Genomic DNA, 27,871 nt, shown 5'->3' with positions numbered 1-27,871 from the left:
TCCTGCCACGCGGCTCTTAAACACGTGCTTTTATCTTTCAATATCTCCTACTTATGTCTGTTTACAAATTACATTCTCAGCAGATTAGTGTTTTGAAATCTCCCATCAGAGCCCATGTGGGTACGTGTGCACGTGTGAACACGCCCGGACTTGTCTAATTTGTCTGGCCGGGTCGACTGGACATCACCGCAAAAATCATGGACAGCACGTTTCCAGATCAGCTTTTCCCGCATTTTTATCAGGATGGACCGCCACAAGCCAAGCCGAAGCTCGGTCTCGGAGGCTGGGGTTCTTATGAAAGAGTGTTTGAAAGAAGGGCTGGACAGGTAAGATAATAAACAGCATGATGATGATGATGATGATGATGATAATAATAATGACAGCTTCACCCTGTCCCTGTTACCTGATTGCAAATGACGGCAAATCTATCAAATGCATTGTAAATGTTTGCATAAGGGAACATATGCCGAATTTATATGTACAGTTTGGATGTCTTGTCATTTGAGGTTTTTACTTATTAGTACAGTCATACAGTCCTGATGTAGGAGAAATGTATTATTTAGATATCTTGCATGCTGATGTCTTCTGTGCTCCACTAATGCAATGGGTTTTATTGTAATGTGTATATGTGTCCTGCTTTCATATAGTAACAGTTGACACTACGCAGTGCCAAAATCTCCTGACGGATTAATTGACAGCTGCTGTCAGACTCTATGTTATTATTATTCCTCACACGGTCGCAAGACGACATGTACATGAATCTGGCGTGGTGAGCTGGAACCTGCTTACGTCAGCTGTCACCGCTTACGTCACAAGTACCGCAACAGCCAAAAGGAAAATTCAACTGCAGTAGCCACCGTTCAACCTGAAGAGGGCAGCACTCAGACGTTTTTACGCCATATATTGTAGAATTAAAGGGGTCATGACATGGTTTTTTTTATTGTATTATTATGTTCCCTTAGGTGCAATTATAGTATTAATATATTTTTTTTTAAGAAAAACTTTTAAAATCTAGTGATTTATGACCTTTTCCCACCCTGTTTCTCATCCTCTGATTCAAACAGTCCGTTTTGGGGGCGTTTTCCATTTAAGACTTCAGTGTTAACGCCCACTGTTATGATTGGCTAACGTCAGTGCCTATGCATCAATTATTGACGCCTCCAGCCAGAACAATATGCAAGTAAACTAAGTAAAAACACTGTGATTATTCATAATGAATGAAATTGCGCTTTAAAAAGTAGTTTAAAGTTTAAAATAGATTACTTACAGTTTGCGCCGTCGTTGTTCCCAGAATAGTCGGCACGGACTTATCTTTGAGCAACAGTTTTCTGGCAAAGAAAGCATCATATTGAGATTTGTTCTCAAAACAGTCATCCTTAAAATGTACAGAACAAACGCTTAAGTTAACACTGCCGTGACTGGAACGTCCGCAAAAAATAAACTGCATCCATTTTTCCCTGACGCCTGGATCTTTCGGCAGCTTATTCAGAGGTTTTGTTTGACCACAGCCAGGAACAGCACATCTGTGTGGCATCGTAATTTTCCTGTGCACAAGTAGTCTCTGTCAGAGCTCGCTGTCCATCGACTGAACACTTGTGAGGCGCACGGCGATACGAAATGAGCGTAGCTGTCTTGCGCTTAAAGCGTAGTTATCTTGTGCTGGAGGCGGTCATATGCAAACGCTGTTACGTCACTTCTAACCGACACGTCACTTCTAACCATGAATCCAGAACGAGCTGTAGTTTGAGCTTGATTAAATAAATGATTCGTTTAGAATGGGGAGGACGTCTTAAAATATTAAACTTGCAGGACGTTTTAATGATACAAAGACCTCTTATATACCAAAAGATCAAGGCAAATTTGGTTTCTCATGTCATGACCCCTTTAAAACACTTTATACACAAATGTCAAAAAAATTATTTGAATCAATGACCAGTACTAATAAAGCCCCATGCTTACAGATCATTAACTAAAAAAAGTTGGTTTAGGGTTTAGTTACCCTTTAAAAAAAAAAAAATCATAATATTAAAAGATTATTTTGCACTACCAACATTTATTTTTATATTAAGATTTTTAGCTTAACAAGACTTTTGTGTATTATTATTATTCTTATCTACCTCTGTTTTAGTGTAAATCTGTGCCGTGGCGTAACCATTTTTCTCTTATGAATTTACAGTGTATTGCGGGACGATCCACCCAGCCTGAGTTTGTAACCCAGCACACTGTGAGAGGAGAAGAATGGGTACCAGTTAAACCAGCGGTTACCCCTTTAATTCCACCATGCACAGGTAAATGTTTATCATTATCGCATAGCCAGAATTTTAGAGACATTCAATGGCTCATATCATAATGTTTAAAGTATTGAAAAATTCCTTTATAATTGTGTTAATTAAACTTGTACATGTGCGTAGCACTGCTGTAGATATACATTAATCTAAGAGTATGTTTGCCACTGTAGGATGCCTTTGGGTATGTAGATATATTGGGTCATATAGATATTATTATTATTATTATTATTATTTTTTTTTTATCTTTCCAAGATGCCAAAGTCTCATTTGGTCCTCTACCAGATCCAATGGATTTTCCAGAGCACGTAAGTTAGATCTTAAAAAAACAATTAGCATTTTGTTTTAATTGGGCCTGGCAATCGATTAAGATTTTTTAATTGAATTATATTGACATACCAATTAACTAATCAGATTAATTTTGCAGATATCAATGTTTCCTTACCCACTAAATAAAGACAATTCTATATAAATAATACATAATTATTCAAATAATTATTCATTTATATGTAAAAAAAAAAAAAAAAATGCAACGAGTGCTACTGCTAGTCCATATCTGCTGGTGCTCTTTGGAAAAGGGATAATCTGTCTCTTGAAAAAAGGATATATCCAAGGCACAGTTCAATATAAATAATACAAAATTATTCCAATAATTATAAATTAAATGTGTGCATGAAATATATATATGTATTCATATTGCATTATTGTTGCAGACGAGTAAAGCATAAATTAGAGAATGCAAAAAGTAGCTTTAGGAAGTAAACATATTGTTTGTTTTATTCCCATATCACTACACACAAGCCTGAAGTCAACAACAGTCAATCAATTTTGCAATTGAGTTTGTCAATCAGGATGCATACCTGAATTCTGTCTGCACTATTTTTAATTGTCGTTTATGTACATGTGTGTCAGACGGATGCTTTGGGAGCATTTCACTGGTTTTCAGCATCATAAACGCTGCGTTTGTTTTGGACACTGTCACGTTAAAAGAAGTTGTAACTTTGAAAATCGCCTCTCGTGTTATCTTGATTCTGTTGTGCTTCGTCCAGCTGGGAAGAACGTGTCCTGTGTGACCGGCTTTCCTTCTGTGGCTGTGCTGCTCGTGATGTTTTTTTTTAAGGTGCGCTGACTGCCCCCTTACGCGCCTCATAAAACATCAAAACTACTTGTATTTCGAGCTTGAATTGCTCCTATATGTACTATTTGACAATTTCTACATCTTGTAAGCTCATAAAAGCTCTTGTTCTGATTTATTACTTCAGATGCAGTATTTTTACCAGCATTACTGCCTGGATGCTTTTTCCACAATGGGAAATCTGCTACGGGAGGATTTCACATTTAAACGAAAGCATCCAACGGTAAGTCAACTGGATGCATCCGTGTTTATGGTTTTATGTTCGGGAAGGTTTATGTATTATTTCACATTTTTATAGTAACGCTGCTTTAGTCTTGTGGTGTTCTTTGTCACTCAGGGTGTGAAGAATATGTACTGGACTAAGAGGTTTCTGAAGGGCATGAATTATAAAAGGTACCATGTTTTCCTTTTTTCCCCCGAATAATGGATGAATAGATGCTTGAATTCTCCATCCTTGAAGAATTGGTTGAACTGAATGTTTTATTCTTGTATTAGGGAATTCTCTTAATCAGCAATTCCACACATGCTGCGGTGACGTCACTCTGCTTATGTTTAATATATAATTTACCATCTATAAATGTAATTAATGTTAACAAATGATACATATTTTCAAAGGTCTAAGGGTTCAACGTTGATATCCGATCTCTGTTTCACGATAGCAACGCTCCAGAAATAGTGATTTAGTTATTTGTGCCAAGAGTACAAATGAAAACATGCAATATCAAAACGGGACTTCAAACCTTTATTATGAAAACACGATCGCCAGATGAATCCAGTTCGTCACACTTGGGTCAGTTGTCCATGACAAGCATTCATTAAAAACATCCAATAGCACTTTTGTCCATAAAAGTGATAAATCTGGGAAATATTGATATATTCTCCATTGTTTACATGAGATCTCGCCTGAAAGAATTACCCTTCGTCATCGTTCTTCAACAAACTGCAATCTGAACAGCATTCATGTTGTAAAACTGTATATGATCTTATATATTAGAGTCTCGTAAACAAAACGAGCCCGTCTCAAAGTCTATTTTTAAAAATGCGGCATAGTTTTATTCATAATAGCCAAACAGTGCAGTCAGATTTTGTGTCGTCTTGAGAGGCGGAGCCTTAATTTTACTCCGTACTCTTCCAGCGATTTTACTTCTTTAGATTCGTGGCTTTGAGAACGTTGTATTTCTGGGGTGTCTTGGCTCTTGTATTATTGTGTTTGTTAGATTATAAAAACATGTTCAGCGCAAAATATTTCCATTACTATACATTTCATAGTTCTCTAACTTTAGAAAATAACCACATTAATTCTGAAACTTGGGAAATAAAGCCCAAATTGTCTTCTTACAAAAGATACTACAATTGTGTCCATACTCCAAAGGGTCCCGTAAATACAAGTAGGCCTATTTAATTCATGTATGTCATTTTTATGGTTTGTGTTCAAAAAGGGGGCTCGTATCAACAGGTTAAATTTTATTTTTTATATGATCAACAACTGACTGTAAAGTGCAGGAAGTATATTAAAAGAGACATTATTCAATGATCAATGGGTTGCGTGGATCTCGTCTTTGGACACACATTACACGGAACAACTTTTACTCGTAACATGCAATGAAAGGATCTCGCAGCGGATACTCCACCACTATATTACACAATCACTGCTGAGTGAAATCTACAAATTTACTAGTCAGTTGCCATATATACATATGCAAAATTTGGTTGCAAATCAGTGTGATTTCCTCTCAATGTCGTGGAGGGTTGCGCACAGAGTAAAATATCGATCCATGGCTTTAGAGAATCAATATCGAGATCATTCTAATGAAGATAGCGATGCATCAGAAAATCTATATTTTTACCCACCCCTATGAGTTATTAATCACACTTTAACAAAAAAGTTTTCATTTTCTGTGGAGACCACTGTACCACTTTTGTAATATGCAAATGTGTGCATACTGTGCACATTTAATAATGCCGTATTCCTGAAAGTTTTAAATGAAAAGAAATGGTCTTATTTTTTGTGTAACTTCCTATTAATTCTGTAAGACCCTCATAAATAACTTTTGTCATTGTGGTTTTGGTCTGCTAGATGCCAAATTGCACATTGCTTGAAGTGGGTCCATCAGACTCACCATCTGGTCAGTGATGTTGTAAGTGATATTCCTCCTCCTCTTCTCGCCAACCACCTCCATGAGGAACTAACGTCACAGAGGGAACAGCTGCAGTTCTGCTCCGATATGACAGGGGGTGTGTTAGGATACATGCCCTTACATGAGGCACAGGGCAGTGCTGATGGCTGTCTGATTTATCCCAGTGGACCTGCAATGGAGATACTCAGTATCCTCTTGTAGTGCAATCTAGTAGTTTACTCTAGTCATGGGGGATAGATTTTGTTAAAAGTATAGTTCACCCAAAAATGCTGTTACAATGTTCTCTATGTCGTTCCAAACCCATATGACTTTCTATTGTGGAACACGAAAAGAGCAATTTTGAAGATGTCAAGATCCAAAAAGGATAAAAAAAGCATCCTGAAAGTTGCCCAATATTCCAAGTCTTCTAAAACCATTCAAAGTTTATCAGAATAAATGACTTCTATTTCTGTATAAACCGATCAGCCTTTGATTGATGTGAACATTAACTGAAGCTACTGACCCGTATCTGCGTGATTTTATGCACTGCAGCCTGACAGGCTTGTTTGAGTATGTGTGTGTGTGTATATATATATATATATATATATTACCACGTGAAAATCCCAGGAGATAAGCACCATCTGACAAATATTGTTCGATGCTTTCCAATGCAATGAATGCGCACACTGGCAACTGCACAGAAAAATATAGTGTTTGTGTATATATATATATATACAGTGAGGAAAATAAGTATTTGAACACCCTGCTATTTTGCAAGTTCTCCCACTTGGAAATCATGGAGGGGTCTGAAATTGTCATCGTAGGTGCATGTCCACTGTGAGAGACATAATCTAAAAAAAAAAATCCAGAAATCACAATGTATGATTTTTTAAATATTTATTGGTATGATACAGCTGCAAATAAGTATTTGAACACCTGAGAAAATCAATGTTAATATTGCAATTACAGAGGTCAAACGTTTCCTGTAGTTTTTCACCAGGTTTGCACACACTGCAGGAGGGATTTTGGCCCACTCCTCCACACAGATCTTCTCTAGATCAGTCAGGTTTCTGGGCTGTCGCTGAGAAACACGGAGTTTGAGCTCCCTCCAAAGATTCTCTATTGGGTTTAGGTCTGGAGACTGGCTAGGCCACGCCAGAACCTTGATATGCTTCTTACAGAGCCACTCCTTGGTTATCCTGGCTGTGTGCTTCGGGTCATTGTCATGTTGGAAGACCCAGCCTCGACCCATCTTCAATGCTCTAACTGAGGGAAGGAGGTTGTTCCCCAAAATCTCGCAATACATGGCCCCGGTCATCCTCTCCTTAATACAGTGCAGTCAGCCCTGTCCCATGTGCAGAAAAACACCCCCAAAGCATGATGCTACCACCCCCATGCTTCACAGTAGGGATGGTGTTCTTGGGATGGTACTCATCATTCTTGTTCCTCCAAACACGGTTAGTGGAATTATGACCAAAAAGTTCTATTTTGGTCTCATCTGACCACATGACTTTCTCCCATGACTCCTCTGGATCATCCAAATGGTCATTGGCAAACTTAAGACGGGCCTTGACATGTGCTGGTTTACGCAGGGGAACCTTCCGTGCCATGCATGATTTCAAACCATGACGTCTTAGTGTATTACCAACAGTAACCTTGGAAACGGTGGTCCCAGCTCTTTTCAGGTCATTGACCAGCTCCTCCCGTGTAGTTCTGGGCTGATTTCTCACCTTTCTTAGGATCATTGAGACCCCACGAGGTGAGATCTTGCATGGAGCCCCAGTCCGAGGGAGATTGACAGTCATGTTTAGCTTCTTCCATTTTCTAATGATTGCTCCAACAGTGGACCTTTTTTCACCAAGCTGCTTGGCAATTTCCCGTAGCCCTTTCCAGCCTTGTGGAGGTGTACAATTTTGTCTCTAGTGTCTTTGGACAGCTCTTTGGTCCTGGCCATGTTAATAGTTGGATTCTTACTGATTGTATGGGGTGGACAGGTGTCTTTATGCAGCTAACAACCTCAAACAGGTGCATCTAATTTAGGATAATAAATGGAGTGGAGGTGGACATTTTAAAGGCAGACTAACAGGTCTTTGAGGGTCAGAATTCTAGCTGATAGACAGGTGTTCAAATACTTATTTGCAGCTGTATCATACAAATAAATAGTTAAAAAATCATACATTGTGATTTCTGGATTTTTTTTTTAGATTATGTCTCTCACAGTGGACATGCACCTACGATGACAATTTCAGACCCCTCCATGATTTCCAAGTGGGAGAACTTGCAAAATAGCAGGGTGTTCAAATACTTATTTTCCTCACTGTATATATATATATATATTTATTTTATTTTTTTTCTGTGCAGTTGCCAGTGTGCGCATTCATTGCATTGGAAAGCATTGAACAATATTTGTTTACCTATTGGTTTGAAATAGATCCTTTACTGCATTTCCTCAGACTTCCACAGGGTGGTGCCAGAGTTCAATGATGACAAGCCTCCTAATTTCTTCATGGACACCAGCTCTTTTGCTTTTGAGGTGAATGGAGCCATCAAACAGCTCAGTTTGGGCAACATGGAGGATCTAGGTGAGATCTAAGACAGCCTTTCTCAAACTTTTTTCAGTCAGGGCACCTTTCAAAAGTGCATAAAATCTCAAGGCACCCCAGTGTAAAATATAATTTAAAAACACTGCATAACCCAAATGTAAATGCAAATGTCCTGTTTATTTGGACAGAACAGTAATGAACAGAGCATAATACGAACTGTAAATAACAATAACAATAATAATAACAACTTTATAGCACCTTTAAAAACACAGGTTTGCAAAGTAATTCACAAAATAATTAATCAGAGACACAAATGCCATAAAACCGTAAGAGGTGGACCGCCCAATACAAGAACCCAACAACAAATCCAGACCAGGAGAACTAAAATGAAGTGCAGGATGCAGTTAAAATAAAATAAAAAGGGGCAGACATGAAAAAAATATTTATACAATACGATAAGAAAAAGATGCATGTTAAAAAATGCACCAGAGATACTAAAAGTGGCCTAAATTCACGTTTATTTTTACGTTTCTGTCAGTCTGAGGTGTTGTTGCTATAACGCGTTGCTATGGGTTGCGTCACTTGCGTCAAGTTGTGTGTGTGTGTGTGTGTCTTGCTTCGGTCTTGTGAGACAGATTTTTATGGTTAATTTTATATATAATATATATATATATATATATATATATATATATATATATATATATATATATATATATATATATATGTATATATATATATATATATGTATATTTATCTAAAATGAATTTACAATTTTATTAATACGTTCTTATGTTTAAAAGAAGAATGTATTTATGTAAATCCAAATATATTTATATATTAAATGTCAGATTTTTTAAAATTTGTATTTTATTTATTTTTTTAGCCTACGTAATTTTTTGGCGGCACCCCTGACACAGTCAGGGGGCACCCCAGTGTGCCGCGGCACCCACTTTGAGAAAGGCTGATCTAAGACATGGATTGTGGAGTCAATTGTGTGCAACAGCAATCATTGCAACAGCAGTACCATTGTCATGCCTGAAACTCAAATAACAGAGCTAAACTTTCATGCAAATGTATCAGGGCTTAACAATAAGGAGGAGCTGGTTATGGCAAGCCATTTCAACATTTAAGAATGTGAATTATAGATATCAACAATTACATTTTCACTTGTGAAAGTGCTGATTTGACATCAGTTATCACATTTGCACTAGTAAAAATGTAAATGCTTGATAGAAAATAAAAATTAATAAATAAACATTCATGATATTAAGTATTTCAACAAGTAAAAGCTGTAATTCTTGATGTCTGTAATTGCATATTCACTAGGAGAATTTCACAATGATCTATCGTGTTCCTATTCAAAACAAAATTACATTTATGTAAAATTTATTTTTAGTTGAAATTCCAGTTTCACATATCAGCAAATCTTATTAAAAAAATGTATATACAAAATTACATAGTTATTGGTTCAAATGCCCGCTCTTGATATCAACAATTGAACTGCAACTAGTGAAAATTATAATTTTTGAAATTTGTAGTTGTATTTTTATTTTCTTGTATTTCAGATTCAGTTTTGCTAGTACGAAATACATGAATGTTTGATGACAGCTTCACGCCTCCGGATAAGATATTCACGATATGTGCTTATTAAACCAATTTAATTTAATTCTATAAATATATACAACAGTCTGCGTGTGCTGGGTGCTTCACAGTTAATAAGCACTCTGTTCTGAGACATTTATTACATCTGTTTATGTGGCCAGCTTCACACATTCACTTTGAAGTGAGCAGCACATGCAAACTGTATTTAAATTGCAGCCTAAATAATCACACTTGCTCATATCACGATTTTAATTTGACTTAATCATTAAGTTCTCAAGCATTTCAAATTCCACGACATTCCGCATTTTTATAGGACCCCGTCCGTGTTTTCCGCATCGCTGAAATCATTGGGCCTTTTACTAGTTACTATCAATTTACAGATATCTGAAATTAAGATTTTCACTAGAAACAATGCAGTTATTGATATTAAAAATATACATTTGCTAGTAAAAGTGCACTGCTGATATGTTAACTAATAAGAAATTAATTATAGATATCTATAAATGTGTTTTGAATGTGGATAATTATATAATTGTGCTAGTGAACATGCAAGTACAGATGTCAATAATTATGTTTTTACTTGTTAAAATTCCATATCAAATGGGTATATGAATAATTAATGATGTCACTTTAATATCAAGAATTAGTATCTTACAGGCGGGTCTCCTAAGCAACCAAATTGGCCAGGTTGCTAGGGAGGGTAGAGTCACATGGGGTAACTTTATGGTCACTATGAGGTTCGTTCTCGGTGGGGGGCGTGGTGAGTTGATCATGGGTGCTTAATGTGATCAGATGCGTGGGTTGACGGTCATTGACGCAGAGGCAGCTGGGATTGCCACCCGGATTGAGGCGTGTAACTACGCGACCACGAGGACTTAAAAGCGCATTGGGTATTGGGAATTCCAAATTGGGGGGAAAGTATTTGCATTTTAACCAGTGGAAATGTAAGTATTGAATTATAATTCATATTAAATGTCGAAAGGGCTTTGCCCGGCTACAGTGTCGCGTCCATTTTGTTTTTCATTATTGTGAGTGGCCTGTTTGTTTAAATTATGTAGGATTGTGTTGTTAAAATGCTATGAAAATGTGTTTAATGTACATGAGATGCATTACCTTTAATGTGTCTTTTTTGTTTGTGTGCAGGTAATGTGGGTGTGCGATCAGATTATTTTTGCAGCTCATGGCTATTAGGTGACAACTGCAGGCCACGGTTGCAGGAAGTCATCAAGTCGAAGGATCGTTACACGTGCATCACTGTCAGGTGATTTTATTTTATTTTTTATTATGCCTTTTTAAAAAGTTAAATTCTGTCATCAGTGACTCATTTCAAACCTGTATGACTTTCAGTCTTTCGTGGTAAATAAGATATTTTAAAGTATATTGACGAAGCTAGGTTTTCCCAAAAAGGCTAAAACTGTAAAAGATAGCTGAGGCTGTTAGTCCGTAACATTCTGCTAAACATCTTTAGTTTGTGTCTGATGGAAGACAGTAAGTCATACGGGTTTGGAACAACAAGAGAGTAAATGATAGAATTTTCATTTTTGGTGAACTCTGTTTACATTTGTTTCAGTCATGTCTGACTGTACACATGACAACTTAACTGACTTCTGGCTTTATTTGCTCTGCAATTATTCAAATCGGCATCACAGAGCGCTGGTGACGCAGATCTGCCTTTCCTACTAGTCTGATATTCAAATCACTTGATTTTACTATTCCAGGGAATGAGCGTTTTACAATAAACATGTCAGCATTATTTGTTTTACCTTTTTATCAGGACCTGTCTTGTACCTGTCTAGAGAAATATATTACCTTGTCAGACCAGTTTTCTTGACTGATTTCATTGAATTTGACCTAGTTTTGATGTAGCCGTCTCAAGTGCTTATGGTTGAAAGGGGCTTTGTAGAGGTTAAGTTATATATATATATATATATATAGATAATTGACATCTCAGGCAAAATAGCATTTATTTAAATAAGTAACAAGACACCATGCTTTATAATGTACAATATGTATAATAATACAGTACAGTGGTGGCCAAATATATTGGCACCCTTGGTAAATATGAGCAAAGAATACTGTGAAAAAAATCTGCATTGTTTATCCTTTTGATCTTTCATTCAATGAAATCACAAAAATCAAACCTTTTAATTGAAGTAAAACAGTTATCTTATTATTAAATATTTTTCACCAAAATGCGTTGGCCGTAATTATTGGCACCCTATTTATTCAATACGTAATAACAGTCTTCTCCTATAATGCATAATGAGTTTTGAGAACACATGGCAAGGGATCTGAGACCATTTCTCAATACAGAATCTCTCCAGATCCTTTAAATTCAGAGGTCCATGTTGGTGGACTCTCCTCATCAGTTCACCCCACAGGTTTTCTGTTGGTTTCAGGTTAGAGGACTGGGATTGCCATGGCAGAACCTTGATTTTCTACATGACAGTCAAGTTTTGATTTTTTTTATCTGTTGGTATAAGATAGAGTCCATGATGCCATGTATCTGAAGATGTCCAGGACCTCTGGCATAAAAACAGCCCCACAACATTAAAGATCCACCACCATATTTATCCTTGGGCATTGGGTACTTTTCCATATGGCTACCAAAAAGCTCTTCTTTTGTTTCATCTGCCCACAGAACCCAGTCCCATTTGAAGTTCCAGTATTGCCTGGCAATCTGAAGACGCTTGAGTTTGTTATTGGATAAGACCAGAGACTTTTTTCTTGAAACCTTCCCAAACAACTTGTTGTGATGTAGGTGATGTCTGATTGTAGTTTTGGAGACTTTCTGACACCAACACCCAAATCATTGCTCCAGCTGTGATTCTTGGAGAATTGTTGGCCAATCGAACCACCATGCGTGGAGACAAAATAGACATGCATCCTCTTCTAGGCCGATTCTTAAAATCTCCAGTTGATTGGAACTTCTTAATTATTCCTCTGATGGTGGAAATGGGCATTTTCAATGCTTGAGCTATTTTCTTATAGACACTTCCCATTTTATGATGCTCAACAACCTTTGCCACATTTTAACTTTATTGTATTGGTCTTACCCAGTGTGATGATGATTAGGGTAATTTGGCCTGTCTTACCTCATATTTATACCCATATCAAACGGGAAGTCATAGCTGAACAATTTCATGTTCCTTGTCACTCAGGTGCACTAAACATGTAAAATATGAATTTTCTTAAGATATGTTTTACTCCTAAGAATTTCTAGGGGTGCCAATAATTGTGGCAAATGTGTTTTGGAGAAAATATTTAATTATGAGATTAAAGAGGATATTTTTGTGAATATTTTGAATGAACGATCAAAAGAATAACCAAAGATATTTTTCAATAAAAATGTCTTATTTCCTCATTTATCCAGGGTGCCAATATGTTTGGCCATAACTGTATGTATTTTGTTTATTTTTTTTACTTATCCTATAAGTAGTAAGATCGATCTTGGGTTTTATTGAAGATCATGATTGATTGGAAAAATCGATATTTTTACTCAGTCCTATCTATCAGTCTTAAAGTGTACCAAAACCTTTTAAAGAAGTTAGTTAGAAGTTTAAAATGTGTGGCTAAAAGTAATAAAGGATTTGGAAGCAGCAACCTCCTAGATGTCTTTGGGAACGTTGGGGAAGTGTGAAAAGAGGAGTTTTGTGTTATTTTTACTGAGGCCAAACATGTAAATTAATGACAAAAAAAGATAACTGTTGTTCCTCTTTTTGTCTTCCTAGTCCTCATGTTCCAGATGAGCTTGTAGTGGCCAATGAGTGGGGAGCTGCCTATCTTTGGACTGTGAAAAAAGGGTATGTGTGAATGTTTAAGAACAATATGTGCTGCTCTGCTGCGTGTGTGTAACTTCCTGTGTACAAGACCTCATCTTTAGCATATCAGTTACGGCAGTGTTCTTTATGGTTAAAGGACTCCTGGTTCAATACTAAACCTTTAGTGTGAAACAAGTTCAAGTCCTGGCCTCTGAGCTGATGCAGTACCGTGTGAATGTTGTTACCAGTCCTAACGTTTGTGACGTTCTGTTCTTTGTCAGATTGCAGAAGTTTCGAGAGGAAGTTTCTAATCTTTATTTCAATGCCAAGTCGCCATGGCGGTGGTGTGAGTTTACGTGCCACCCGAGAGTGATTGTGTATGCTGACAGAACAGGGGCAGAGATTACAGACGCAAGGGTAAAGTGCCATTAGTGCATTAAGGAATATTTCAGGTTCAATACGAGTTAAGCTCAATCAACAGCATTTGTGGCAACTTTATTATGACTCGTCCCTACTTTTCTTTAAAAAAGCAAAAATCTGGGTTACAGTGAGATGCTTGCAATGGAAGTCAATGGGGCCAATCCGTAAACGTTAAAATACTGTTTCCAAAGCATAGCCACAAGACAAAAACAATATGCATGTTAACACTATTTTAGTGCGAGCTTAAAGGGACTGTTCCCCCAAGAATGAAAATTCTCATTATTTACTCACCCTTGTGCCATCCCAGATGTGTACGACTTTCTTCTGCAGAACACAAATGGAAGGCTTTGAGGAATATCTCAGCTCTGTTGGTCCAAACAATGCAAGTGAATGGGTCCAAAAGAAAAAGCACATAAAAGCTAAATAAAAGTAATCCATACGACTCCGGTGGTTAAACCTATAACTTCAGAAGTGATATGATGGGTGTGGCCATCTGAGATTCGTCCTCCGCCACCCGGATTGAGGCGAGTCACTATGCCACCACATGGACTTGGAGCACATTGGGAATTGGGCGTTCCAAATTGGGGAGAAAAAAGCTGTTTCTCGCTCACACCTATCAAATTGCTTCTGAAGACATGGATTAAACCACTGGAGTCGTATGGATTACTTTTATGCTGACCTAATGTGATTTTTGGCACTTCAAAAATTTGGCACCCATTCACTTTGGCATTGTATTGACCAAAAGAGCCGAGATATTCTTCTAAAAATATTAATTTGTGTTCTGCTGAAGTCAGTCAGTCAAATGATGAGAGAATTTCCATTTTTTTGGTGAAATATTCCTTTAATTTGTATTGAACCCAGAATATTACATAAGCTTAGTTCTGTATTCACAGTATCGGGCCCTTCAATATTTAAAACATGAATATACAGTAACGGCATATCTCTTTAAACACATCAAAGTGTTTGGGATGTATACGATGTAGAATATGTCATTGACCGCAATTTGGGCCTCTTGCAAAGTAGCCAATATCAAATATTTCAAAGGGATAGTTCAACCAAAAATGTACTCGCGGTCTTGTTCTCAATCTCCATGACTGACTTATACAAAACACAAAAGGAGATGTTGTAACGAATTTTGCAGTCTGTTTTCAATACAATGGCAGTGGATAATGACTCACTTTAGTATCATAAGTGCTTCAAATGATGACACAATTTTCATTTTCAGGTGATTTATTATTTTAAATATCCATGCAAATGTTCTTTCTGGTTATATTACATAAGTTGGAAGACTTGTTGTTGTAAAAAAAAAAAAAAAAATTATATATATATTTACATTTCTTGTTGCACTTAAATCTGTTTTGTATACTATTATGATGATAGTGAAACTTTGTAATATGGCACTTTTTGTACCACTGTCTCCCTAAGATGATTCGCTGATGTTCTTCCTCTTTTGTAAGTCGCTTTGGATAAAAGCGTCTGCCAAATGAATAAATGTAAATGTATAGCTTACTGGTTTAGTTTTTATGTTGTATTTTTGTGATTCCTCTGTATCCTTCTGTTGTTGGGGCAGGGTTGTTTTAGTTTGGTACAAATTGATCACATTCATTCTTCCTCTCTCCAGAATCGTGATTGTTGTCACACACTGTTCCGGATTGGAAGGACGGCGACATGTTTGAGGGGAGAAAGAGTGTTACTAGCCAAGTACCTAAGTGAAAGCCACACCCATCACCACCTCATCACTTCCCAGGTAAAGAATCCAGGCTCGTTTGAGATGCCAAATGCCTCCCCTTGAAAGTAGACAAGAGTAGATGGCGTGAAATAAGAGCTGTCAAGTCAGACAATTCTCACTTCTCGTAGTGGATCAGACACCTGTGCAGATTTCACGGGATTCACAGTCATGTGCTGTTGCTGATAAAGTGGCTATAATTTAAATTCTGTTGCTTTGAAATGGAAATAAATATGATGAAAGACACTAAATGTACCTGTTATTTAATTTAGCCTGTAAGACGTGTCTTTCCATCCATTTTAGTTGAAATAAGACACACATTTTTGATATTTCAGATGCATGTCAGTGTTGGGAATGTTCACATATTATTTATACCTATAAAAACATATTAGAGATCGTATTAGAAAATCAAACATTTTAGAAGAGAATGAAACATGTTTTTTTTTTTTTGCCATACGATCAAGAGGTGTTTATACATCATTAGTCACCATAATAATATAAGTTATATTGCCAGGCACAATATTTTACATACATTTTAGTTCTTTTAAAACATGTTTTAAGTGCTTTTCTGTTATTTGTTTTTCATCATGGTTGTTTAAGCCAATGAGCATTAAGATGTATCGTCAGCAAGTGGTTTCCCATCATTCCTGCAGTTTGCACAGCTGGAAAAATCCAACTTTGCCACCTGGCTCTTGCAACTCTGAGCGCCTCACTCTCACGAGACTTTTTTTTTGCGTACGTCACCATGACATCACAGTCAGTCGGACATATTTCTAACCAGCATGCACCTGCTGCTGATCACCGGTTATCAGTTCTGCGCAGAACTTGCTCATCTCAAACAAGCCTTATCTCTCGGACACCCCAATGTTTCATGATGCGTTTGAGGCTATGCACCAGATGTTAGCCCAGAGGCTGTGTTGTGTCAGAAGTGTTTTAAGTAAAACACTCTGAGAGTTCAGTGTGGTATTTTCATGTGTGATCCTACGTACACAAAAAATGTAGCTGAACAAAGATTTTTAGAAATATATCTCGGTTCTGTATGTCCATGCAATGTGAGTTAATGGTGGCCTGAACTTTGAAGCTCCAAAAAGCATATATAGGCTGCATTAAAGTAATCCATATGACTTCAGTGGTTAAATCCATGTCTTCTGAAGCGATATGATAGGTGTAGGAGAAAAACGGTCCATATTTAGGTCCAACTATAAATCTACTCTTTCTCGTTAACTACTATTGTTTTTGGCGATTCACATTCTTGGTGCATATCGCCACTTACTGGGCAGGGAGGAGAATTCAAAGTAAAAAAAGTACTTCAATAGTGATCTGTTTCTCACCCACACACCTATCATATTGTTTCAGAAGACATGGATTAAACCACTGGAGGTTCATGAATTACATTTACATTTACATTTATGCATTTGGCAGATGCTTTTATCCAAAGCGACTTACAGTGCACTTATTACAGGGACAATCCCCCCGGAGCAACCTGGAGTTAAGTGCCTTGCTCAAGGGCCCAACAGTGGCATCTTGGTGGTGCTGGGGCTTGAACTCCCGACCTTCTGGTCAGTAACCCTGAGCCTCAACCACTGAGCCACCACTGAATTACTTCAATGCTGCCTTTATGTGCTTTTTGGACCTTCAAAGTTCTGGCCACCATTGTATGGACCGACACAGCTGAGATTGTATTCTAAAAGTCCAGTATCATGGTATTACTATTTTTATATAGTTACTGTACCATGGTAGGTGCAAAGTGTAAGTGAAATAAAGCTCATACTGTTTCCTTGTGTACAGTTTTCCTCCTATATCATGGACGAACGCGTTCCTTGTGTGCCCATGCTGAAATGGGATCATATGATGAAATCCGAGCCAGTGTTTGCCTGCAGTCTGCCGGCACTGAAACGAAGCAGAACTTGCAAAGTGCTTCTTGGTTCTCAGAGGTCACAGGAGGTCATGTTACTGCAGTACACAGGTGAGGCGTTTGGTGTATCAGGGGCTTATGTATTTTCATAATGCATAAGGACGTTCACACACGATCTGTCCTTGCATTTAAAAACCTCTTAACCCTTGTTACAAGGGCTTAAGGCCCCTCATAAAAAGACCCACTCTTAAGTAGAAAGAATAGATTTGTTTTGAGGAATTATGAAATGCCAAATGTGATTAAAATAAAAGGAAAGGGTGCACCCTTTTATGAAGCATTGTAATAAGCATTATCTTAATTTGATACTCAAAAGCATCTTGGTGTCTCAGAAGTATTTATGTAAGTTGACAAATTTTGCCCTATAACTATTGTCCCTATATTTATAAGGGCAATAGTTAATCTAACCCCTATTTCTCTATCACTCCATGGTGCTTTTTGCCACAAGTGTGGGGGTCAAAGGCTCACTCACCAATTTTATTTTTATTTTTTTAAATGTCGTCAATATTCAATAAAAATACAAATGTTTTGGCACAGATGAAATGTAAGAACGTTTCCCTTATGAACCACCCCTGTTTTTCTTTAGAAAAGCCTCTGCTAAAGAACTACTTGCTAATGCATGACTTCTTTCTAATCTGATGCTGCACAGGTGGGAGGAAGCATGCCTGTCAGACTCTGGGTCCCATTCAGAAGCTCTTAAGTCCCAAAGAGAGTCTGAGTCACCTAAACCATCTGCTGCCCCACAAGAGACACCTCGCAGAAAAGAGACTGAACGTACCTGCTGCAGGTCGGGACTTCGGATCTGATTTAATACAACATTTAAATCCATCTGAATTTAATTTGATTTTGATCAATGATTGATTTATTTCTGCACAACAAGGGCCCAGTGCACCATCATAAATTACAACTAATACAAGTACTTATTATCTGTGAGCAAAGCAATAGTAAACAGTGTTATAATTACCATAATCATCTTTAATGTTCTTCTGCAGGTCTTACAGCTATCCAGAATAAGGACTACCTATCCGTTTTCCAGCTCACTGAGACTGGAGACCTCTTTTTCCAAACACTGAAACTACACTCACATGTAGGAGTGCGTAGTCAACTGGAACTAATCAACAATGTTGAAAATGGTCTCTCCCATTCTCCCGATACAAATGAAGATATCTGTAAGGAACCCAATGGTACGTGCCCCACCAGACCAACCAATCCAAGTAAAGATCACGATCTTCAGGTAGCTTGGAATGAGTGGTTCAAGCCAATTTTTAAAAAGGCTGCAGGCAAAAAACGACTCCATCATCAAAAAATCAAAACCACAGGTTTGATACAATTGAAAAAGTCCAAAATGGAAAAACTAAAGCAAGATCGCATTCAGAGATTGAGGAGAGACCTTGAAGAGGTCATGAAGAAGAAAGAGGTGCTCCTTCAAGGGGTCACGAACCTGACTCGCCTGAATGTGACCCCTGTTCCTGACCCTGTAGATCCCGAAGAGTGGCCAGATGATCTCAGCCAACGCTTGACAGCATCGTGGGAGGGTGAATGGAAGAACTGGTGGGAGGGGAAACTGGGCCTGAACCGGGAGAATAAAATCGAGGCTCTCCGTAATGAGCGTAAAACCGAAAATCAAGCCAAAGATCTGCTTTCTGAAAGCTTTACCTCACTGGTTAGCTACCAGGATGATCTCTCGGGTTACTCATCTGCAGCTAGTCAGAGGTTCGGTTCGGACGGAGAGTCTTTGGTTAATTCACAAGCAATGGAAATGGAGGATGGTACATTGGAAACTGAGATGCACAGAAAGAACCCCATTATTATGAGAAGATGTCTCAATAATCAACAGACCCTTGGGCATGTACTGATCGAATCTACCCCAAAAAGTCCTCAGAAAAGATCTGGGCCTGATCAAGAACGTTTTAAACCTCAGTCAAAACAACCAACCCGAGGCAACTCCAGTCCTTTGGACTCCGGTCTTCGTCCTGCGTTGGCCACCTTTACAAGGACAACAAAGAGCCAATCAAAACTGCACAATGAGGATTACCTTAGTTCTTTGTTTGGTTCCCAAGAACCTACTCGGCAATCCGAACAGGATGGTGGAATTTCTTTCTCCCATGTACCTACCTCATCCCGGCTCTCCTTGTCATCCCAGTGCATTTCACAAGGCAGAACCCCTGCACAGGCCCCCCAGCTGAAGAGAAAGTATCGCATGGGCTTCTAAAATCTGGCATTCAAACAAGGATTGCTGCAGGCAAGTGACCTACTTTTTGTGTGGTGTCGAATGTTGGAATACTGTACAGAGGCGGGTTGTTTCTGAATGAGTGTGCGTGTGTGTGTGTGTGTGCATGTAAGGGGGAATTGCATAATTGTTTGTGCATATTTGTAATAAATAACATGTTCACTGTTCGGTCCAATCGGGGCATACCAGTCTGCAGTTTATAGCTTTGTTTCTATCCCTGTGCTTCAGTGTGGCACTGTGTGCTAGCTAGGGATGGGAATGTAAGAAATGTAACTAACGATTCCTGTTCCTTTCTGGTTCCATTTATACATTTAATACTTTTGTGTAAGACATTTTTGGAAATAAGGAATGCTATTCTTATTAGATTTACTGCCCTCAGTAGCCTGTTACCAAATTATGAGAATTTTATATTTTAACATAACAGATTCTGGAAAAAGTTTAGTCATGTCATTAATTAATTACCAGGGTTGTCCAATATGAGTTGACTAAACTGCACTGCTGATGCTAGTCAGTATTGGAAATATCGGTTAAATACTTTTTCCTGATGAAATAATTTGGACTCTGGTCTTCGTCCTGCATTGGTCACATTTGCAAGGACATCAAAGCTCCAATCATAACTGCACAATGAGGATTATTGTGAACACTGGATACACTTTGTTTTGTGCTGTAGATTCAAAAGAGTCGTCTCAAAAATCATTAGTTCGTGAATCAGACTACACTGGACGTTTTGTGCTGTAGATCCAAAAGAATCAGCTCATAAGAGTCATTAATTTGTAAATCAAGCTTCACTGGTTGTGCTTTACGTTTCATGCTGCTGATTCAGTGGCAGTGTTGCTGTGCCCCTCTGAGACCAATGAATTTCAAGAATAGCGTCAGTTGTTGTGTGGTATGCACTGTGAAACTTGTGTTCTTATTCAGTTTTACACTGAATGTATTGTACTGAACATTTTGAAATAGATATTGTGGTTTATTGGTGTGTTGCCCACCTGTCAAAGGGAAAAGAGAGAATGTTGCTGTGCTTAAAGTGGAGTTGCATGTTTTTCTTACCCTTAGATAGTTTCTAGACTCTCAGAACAGTGAGTTCTCCTTTTAGTTAAAATGTCACTAATACGTCATGTGAGCCAGAATTGCATCATGAACTTGGCTGTACATGTAAATCAGCTGATAATACATTATGACTTGACATTTTTTACTAGAGTTTAAGTAGATTCAGCCAGTTCCTCTGTCGTGAATATCAAGATAGTGTGAAGACATTGTCTTTAGTCTTCTGTTTTTGCTGTGTGAAATTCCTAGTGGCAGTGAGCCAATTTACAACATCTGCGGTCTGTTTTCCATTTTCTGTGAATAGTTATTGCTCTCAGGAACTGAACCAGTTAGATGAGGCTGAAATATTCCCTAGTTCTTATATAGAAAAACACTTGAGACATTGAGTGCATTTCAAAATAGTTTTTTTTTTTATTATTATTGTGAATGTTTTACCATTACCATGACAAAAATAATAAATAACTTAATATCTACAAGATGCTATACTTAAAGTATATGCATTTTTTACATTGTACAAATTTACATTTTTTTTTATATATATCAACATTTTTACATTTTATAAGGTTTTTTAGGCTTTTTTCACATATTCAACATACAGTAACTGTCTTTTAATACACACACATTCATTGGCTTATGTGCAACTACTAAATTGGCAAGTAGGTTAATGAGAACATCACTAACACATACACAAAAAAAAGCACACGCTTGTCTGTGAACACCATGCACACCACGCTAAATCTGACTCTCTATGACCTCAGAGAAAGGCAGTTCTCCAGGCACGTAGCTTTACGTCGTCACACGTTAACAATCATTTTACAAAACCAAAGTCCTAAGTTGTTCTATAACAGTCTAGTGTAACTTAGATATGTTCTTTTGAGCCATCTGGAATGTTGACAATTCCAAACATGTACCAAAAACTAGCTACAGCTTTTTTTTTTTTTTTTTTACTTTCAGTTCATTTAGCTGCCAGTATTGTGCAATGCTGAATCTTTTCACAAGTAATTAAAAGAGACGTATACAGTATATGAACTGGCTTTCTGTAAAGCCCTAAAAGAGTTACAAAGTTTAAACTACAATTCTGGTATTTTGGACATAGTGGTTTTGTTAAACCCAGGCACAATGGCACCTAGCTGTAGAACTTCTAGGAGGTTTCCAGCCAGGAGAGGATTATGACATCATAATGGAAGATTAAGGAAGCCAACATTCTGAAGCTTCCAGTCACTCCCCCTTAGAATGTGGAAACGCCACACCTCAATTGGTGGTTGTGCTCCTTGACAAGTGGCTTCGGAGGTATTAATGTCTGCGGGCCCGGAAGTTAGAGGGGAAGTAGGGTCCACCGGCATCGCTGCCCAATGAGCTGCTCAAACTTTCTTCTCCAGAGCTCAGGTCCTCACACGAATCCTCACTGTTGTAATGGAAAAACACAGTCAGATGCAATATCGGATGTTTTGTCATTCTGGCCCAACCTCACACACCCTTCCCTTACTCGCATCACCTGTGAGTTTCTACACAAACCATGACGTGTTGCGTCTGTTTGTAAACGGACATTATTCACTACCTACATTCCATTGCTACACCTAGTTTGGTGTGTACACATATTTTTCCAATTAGCTATGCATAAGTATGAGTCCTGTCACCGTTTAGTCTTTAATCAGCTGTGTTGTTGAGCCTCTGAAAATGGATTAGGTGGCTTATAACATGGGACGAACAACAGCAACTTAAACGCTGGTTGCCATTCGTGGTTATCATGTAACGTCAATAGGAAATATGATAGCGAGACGTTGAGAGAAGTGTACTAAAGGAACTTCAGCCAGTGCTGACAAGACAGGCCCTGGTTGTCATGCAGGTGTGTCTGTAAAAACTGTACAGGGTTAAGTAATGTCATTTAATGGGGAAAACTGCGCCTGGTAATACCAGATAGAACTGAAACCAGAAGTTGTGATGGAAAATTGCGCACATGAGATTGCCCTAAACATATTCATTTTTCCCAAGCTTACTTTCAGTTTGGTTGACCTTTATCTGCCTGTAGAAAAATCTAGCTCTACCTGTTTCTATATTACCATAATTTGTTGCTATGACCGATATTTCAGATTCTTTTATCTCTATATGTAATTCATTTACTAGTGGTTGATCAGTTTGGGTTTTTCAATGGCTGAAATAATGCAACAGCTACTTATAATACAATTAAATGAGACATACCATTTCTGAAATGGTATTTATATCCTCAATTTACAAATTTTCGTTAGATCTGATGTTGTAGCAATTTAATTTCTATAAACAAAATTTACATTAAAATACTTAATTTGGGTGGAACAACTGCATCTTTATGTAGTCCACACATAAAAAAACAAGCTGAAAACCAAATATATTTAGCCATTTTATTAACAAATGAATAAAATGCCTAAACGGTCAATTTCACAGTGTTGTTATTCAAATTGTAATTTAAATTACACACAGAAGCTAGCACAAGACTTGTCTATGATTTGCTGAATGCTCAACCACTGCAAAAACACACATTAAATAAAAATTGCATCATACATTTTGACATTTACTGCTATAATTGACACTTTTTACAATTAATTGTGGCATCTTGAATATTTATTTAATTGTGCAGCTCGAAGATTTATTGACGTGGCTGTCTTTATCCTTTGTTTTAATGGACTGTGACAGGGTGGAGGGCCGAGTCGTGATTTTACACTCCCAGTCCCTTATCAGGCTAATCAAGCCTCCGAGAGGGATAAATGTCGACTGCCGGACGGTGGTGCGAGATAGAGAATACGTTTATGGGCAGCTGTCTGTCCTGTTTGTGTCTTTTAGTTCTACATTAAAATATTATTTATATCGTCAAGCTGGTTCTTGCCTCCTTTACCTTTACCCACGTTACATGGACATTTCTGTAAATCCCCCAAGTGGACACGGTTATCTGCTGATGCTAATCATTTCTAATTAGCCAAATATTGTACCTTGAATTAATTGTTCTAGTTAATAAATTGGTCTATGACTAGTTTTTATATGCTGAATACTTTTGCTTTCTTCAATTGCTTGAGTTCTTAATTTCAGTTAATTGAATATAAAAATACAATTGTGACATACGAATGCCCCTATCTTTCAGCAGGCGTGCGCTCTGGTGGGTCACTTACCTCTCGCTCTCATCCCAGGCGCCCTCTGGAATGGTGGGCAGCTCAGGAATGCTACAGTAGCTGGTGTGCAGGTTTTGTGCCGTTCTTCGCGAGACGATCCAGACCAGTTTCCTGTGGTCAGGTTTGGAACATTCTGGAGAGGAATACTCCCTTATGCACTGGTCTACCAGGCCTCGCCAGTGTGCCAAGTCAACCTCAGAGATCTGCATAGAGCAAACAGACACCGCTGTATCAAGACACCAGCTTACATAAGACCAGTGGCAGAGAGCCAGCGTAACGGATGGGACTGACTAGAGAGTTGTGGCAGGTCAAGTTAAGGGCTTTGGATTTTTTTCTACACCACGGTTGGATATTTTAGTGTTGTCAAAACTGAACATGGTGCATTTTGGGAAAATTACTGTTTTTTTTTTTTTTTTGTATTAGGGTAAACGTATGTCTATTTTTGGTGTTTGCTTAACTTTTCGGTTTGATAAATAAGTCTCATGATTTAAAAAAAAAAACAGAGCAGTCTGCTGCATAATTTATGGTGTTTCCTATCATTTTTTGAAAGGGTATATTGTGAGGCTCTTGGCATGAACCAAATCCGTTTTTCTTTTGAATATTTACCTTCAAATGTGTTTGTATGCGGTTGGCGATCTCTAGCAGGTCTGCCAACTGCAAGGCTTCGATCTCCAGCATCAAAAGAGACAAGGCAAGCACCGAAGGCTAAAAAGATAGAAACAAACAATACATTATCAGAACTCACTTCTGATGCCAATGTTTCAATTTGCATTGATGCAATTCTTACTTTTGCTTTGGAGAAAACAATTCTGCATAGGCAGGCTTTGAGCTGGGCTTCCAGTTTTTCAAGATTCAAGAAATTTTTCCTGAAACAAAGAGAGATTTCTTCCTAAAAACAGGACGATAAATAATAAATTGAGTTTGAATGATATAGGTAGGTATATTGGGGTACAGCGGGTTCTTAACTGCACTTTGACCCATATACAGTGAAATGCTCAAAGTGCAACTTCCAACTTTATGAACCTACATAAGTCAGTTTTAAATGTCTACCATTCACATTTAGAAAGTTTATCTGGCGTCATACCTATTGGACGTGTGCGAAAGTGTGATGGCGTGGTACAAATGGAGGAAGGTTAATGCTGTGACGGCTTTGAACTGGAAGTTGAGTTTCTCTGAAATTATCTTCTCCATTCGGCTGAGGTCTGAGACGGTGAACTTGCACTGGCTGATGCGAATGAGCTCGTGGCTGGACGAAACATTGCACTCTTCTTCAGTGACTCGGGCGGCGATGTGGAGACAACTGATGCTGATGCAGGCCAAATACTTTGGTTGAACCTTTAAATGGGATCCAATAAATTATTTTAATATATGTGTATTTCAGATTATAAAAATAGATTTCTTGGTAAAGGTCTTTTTTTGTTTTTGTTTATAACTACCTTCATCATGGCTAGAAACCTGTCCATTAGGTTAACGGCCAGTACAAAGGTCTGAGTGCTGTAACCGAAGAAACTGGTCAAGCTCCAGATATCCTCGACTCGAGCATCTCGAGATTTGGCTGAAACTCCATTTCCATTCTAAGAGAAAAACAAATAAATGTGCAAAAAAGCCAGTTATAGTTTGTTATTTGTTAGACCATCTGTGTTCATGCATGATGTTAACCCTTGTGCATCAATAAAAAAGTTACTCGGAGGTCCTTAGAGGACAAAAATATCCATGGCAAACAACTGCCATAATAATATTATATATATATTAACATTATTTTCCACTTTCAATGAGTTCATTGTTTTTAATCAACATCAGTCTGGATCATATCTACCTAATATTATTTCATTTTCAGGATTTTAACCCTTTAAATGCTAGTTTTGTTTATATAATGCCACTGTTGTTTTTATGGGGAAAAATAAAATGAATTATTTTGGGGGGAGGAAGCATTATCACAGTCTGGGATATGTCAATAATTTGCAACAACACTGATTTTGGTGCATTGTAAATATTTTGTGCAGTTTCAGATAAAAAGAAAAACTAATAAATAAAAACACAAAAACAGGACATTAGGACAAAAATGTCCATGTCAAAAAACTGCCATACAAATATTATATATTAATATTATGTTTCACTTACATTTTTAACCAACATCAGTCCTGATCATGACTACCAACTATTCTTTCATTTTCAGGGTTTTAACCATTTAAATGCCAGTTTGTTTACATAACGCCACTTTTTTTTTTTTTCTTCTTTCACACACAAAACACACTTTAACATCCATACAACACATGCCACTTGGTGAAAAATATTTAAAATATACATTTTTAAGCCAGGGCTCCAGAATGAAAGAATAATATCCTAAAATTCATGATTTTATGCTTTAATGGCACTTGGATCAAATACTGCAGTTCTAATGGGTACATTTTTGTCCTGAAGGCCCTAAGTGTAACTAAACAGTGTATTATAGGAACTGAGGTTGAAATATCAAAATTCCCCCCAAATTACATGCCATTGGCATTAACACATCCAAAAATGTCTAAAGTTTCCACATGGATAAACATGAAAAAGCTCTGATCTTTAACATACTTTCTGTGCATTGGAATTGTAATGTACTTTTGTTATAAAATAAATGTCTGTTGTTGTTTTTTTGCATTACCTCTTGGGTGGATTCGATCAAACTGAGTCCCATTTCTTTTGGCAGATAATAAACCTCCTGCTCCATATTTGTCTTCAGCTCCTTCATCAGTTTGAAGGCTTCCATGGTTTCACTTTATCTGGGTTACAGTTGTCTAACAACACCTTTACAAAGCATAAAAAAACAAGTCAGTAAATTCAGTTCACCCAGGGCGATGGGTCAAGGTTTTGCCCAGCCCCCTCCGCTCAGCTGTGCCTCGGTGTCGGGTTTCGCTGGTTAACGCCTTCCTACAGCAGATCCCCAAAACAAAAATAAAGCAGACTTATTCCGACAAAGACTGCCAGATATATATGTGAAATTAAAAACAACTAGGTTAAAATCGTTGTGAAATTGACTCCATCTGGAAAATATCTCGAGCAGAGGGGGAGGGGTTAATCCTTAACACCGCTGTACAGATTGTTTTTGCATTAAAATATGCACGATTTATGTTAACATTACATACAATAAGTCGGAACGTGTGATTTGTAAAGGATATATGAAGTAGCCTACAATTTATATAGAAAATAACCAATTTGTTTTACATTTACCAGCTTAAAAACATCAAAGGCGTTCAACAAACAAGGAATTCGTACATTCCAGTTAAATACACATCTAATTTTCCTTGACACACACACAAAGCATACAAGAAATGTCACAAAATATTGTTAAAATAATAATAAAAAAAATGAAATGGTATCCAAATCCAGTCCGCATTACTAAAGATCAAGCCCATTTTCATTTAAAAAAAAAAAACAACCAGGGCATTTAAAAAGCGACCGTTCATCGAAACAAACGTCTTAAAAAGGAAACGAATATGTTACGAAACTGTAATCAAAGATACAATATAAAAAGAGCAAAGATAAATGAAGATTAATTACCGGGGATATTAAAAGGACATATTTTGTTTTGTGTCTTTTTTTTTCTTCTTCTCTTTCTTTTTGTTGATGTTGAATATGGCTCCGCCCACTGGATCTGTCACGTAAGAAACGTAAGGCACTTTGTGTTGCTGTATTTACGTATTTTAATACGGTTTACTTTTATCTCAAATTATTCTATATTAACGGAGTCCTTTTATATATAATGTTATCAATATTCCATATCTGTTTCTGCCATTTTATGTTCTCAGAGGCGGAAACGTAGATTTGAGGCTTTAGCTGTCGTAGAAAATGACAAACAAACGGACCAATAGAATCGCTCGAAGATGCAGCGTTCAAATAGTCCGCCCAAAATCTTCGACTCCCATTGGCTACAGCCTCACATGAACTCGTCAACGATTGGCTGGTTTTGCTCTAGTCTC

The 27,871-nt window shown here is 37.6% G+C and overlaps 2 protein-coding genes across 2 annotated transcripts; one reads left to right on the top strand and one right to left on the bottom strand.

The window, feature by feature from the left end:
- On the top strand, positions 1-24,027 carry LOC127627622 (TATA box-binding protein-associated factor RNA polymerase I subunit C-like). The gene is made up of 15 exons (XM_052104082.1): positions 1-326; positions 2,177-2,288; positions 2,541-2,593; positions 3,548-3,643; positions 3,758-3,813; positions 5,498-5,745; positions 7,991-8,119; positions 10,826-10,943; positions 13,414-13,485; positions 13,725-13,860; positions 15,485-15,610; positions 17,378-17,555; positions 18,151-18,288; positions 18,494-19,743; positions 23,891-24,027. Exons 1-14 carry the CDS (start codon positions 198-200, stop codon positions 19,711-19,713), a joined length of 2,811 nt encoding a protein of 936 aa, XP_051960042.1. The 5' UTR covers positions 1-197; the 3' UTR covers positions 19,714-19,743; positions 23,891-24,027.
- LOC127627645 (cyclin-G2-like) lies at positions 21,169-27,686 on the bottom strand. The gene is made up of 8 exons (XM_052104112.1): positions 27,453-27,686; positions 26,557-26,699; positions 25,352-25,489; positions 25,000-25,250; positions 24,703-24,781; positions 24,522-24,620; positions 23,916-24,118; positions 21,169-22,180 (listed from the first exon to the last, which is right to left on the bottom strand). The coding sequence occupies exons 2-8, from the start codon at positions 26,659-26,661 to the stop codon at positions 22,069-22,071; spliced, it is 987 nt and encodes a 328-aa protein (XP_051960072.1). The 5' UTR covers positions 26,662-26,699; positions 27,453-27,686; the 3' UTR covers positions 21,169-22,068.
- Positions 27,687-27,871: the final 185 nt, after the last annotated feature.

The sequence above is a fragment of the Xyrauchen texanus genome, chromosome 34 (assembly GCF_025860055.1).
Source record: "Xyrauchen texanus isolate HMW12.3.18 chromosome 34, RBS_HiC_50CHRs, whole genome shotgun sequence".
Lineage (NCBI taxonomy): Eukaryota > Metazoa > Chordata > Actinopteri > Cypriniformes > Catostomidae > Xyrauchen > Xyrauchen texanus.
Note: the sequence above shows the minus strand (reverse complement) of the source record. Positions and strands in the feature narration are given on the sequence as shown.

What these genes read in the sequence shown, in the direction of transcription:
- LOC127627622 (XM_052104082.1), top strand. Translation starts at nt 198, where the DNA reads ATGGACAGCACGTTTCCAGATCAGCTTTTCCCGCATTTTTATCAGGAT. An exon ending in ACCTGCAATGGAGATACTCA is followed by an intron (nt 5,746 to 7,990) that starts GTATCCTCTTGT and finishes GCATTTCCTCAG; the next exon opens with ACTTCCACAGGGTGGTGCCA. An exon ending in ACTGAACGTACCTGCTGCAG is followed by an intron (nt 18,289 to 18,493) that starts GTCGGGACTTCG and finishes GTTCTTCTGCAG; the next exon opens with GTCTTACAGCTATCCAGAAT.
- LOC127627645 (XM_052104112.1), bottom strand. Translation starts at nt 26,661, where the DNA reads ATGGAAGCCTTCAAACTGATGAAGGAGCTGAAGACAAATATGGAGCAG. An exon ending in TTGTTTTCTCCAAAGCAAAA is followed by an intron (nt 24,621 to 24,702) that starts GTAAGAATTGCA and finishes CTATCTTTTTAG; the next exon opens with CCTTCGGTGCTTGCCTTGTC. An exon ending in GCCTGGGATGAGAGCGAGAG is followed by an intron (nt 22,181 to 23,915) that starts GTAAGTGACCCA and finishes CCATTACAACAG; the next exon opens with TGAGGATTCGTGTGAGGACC.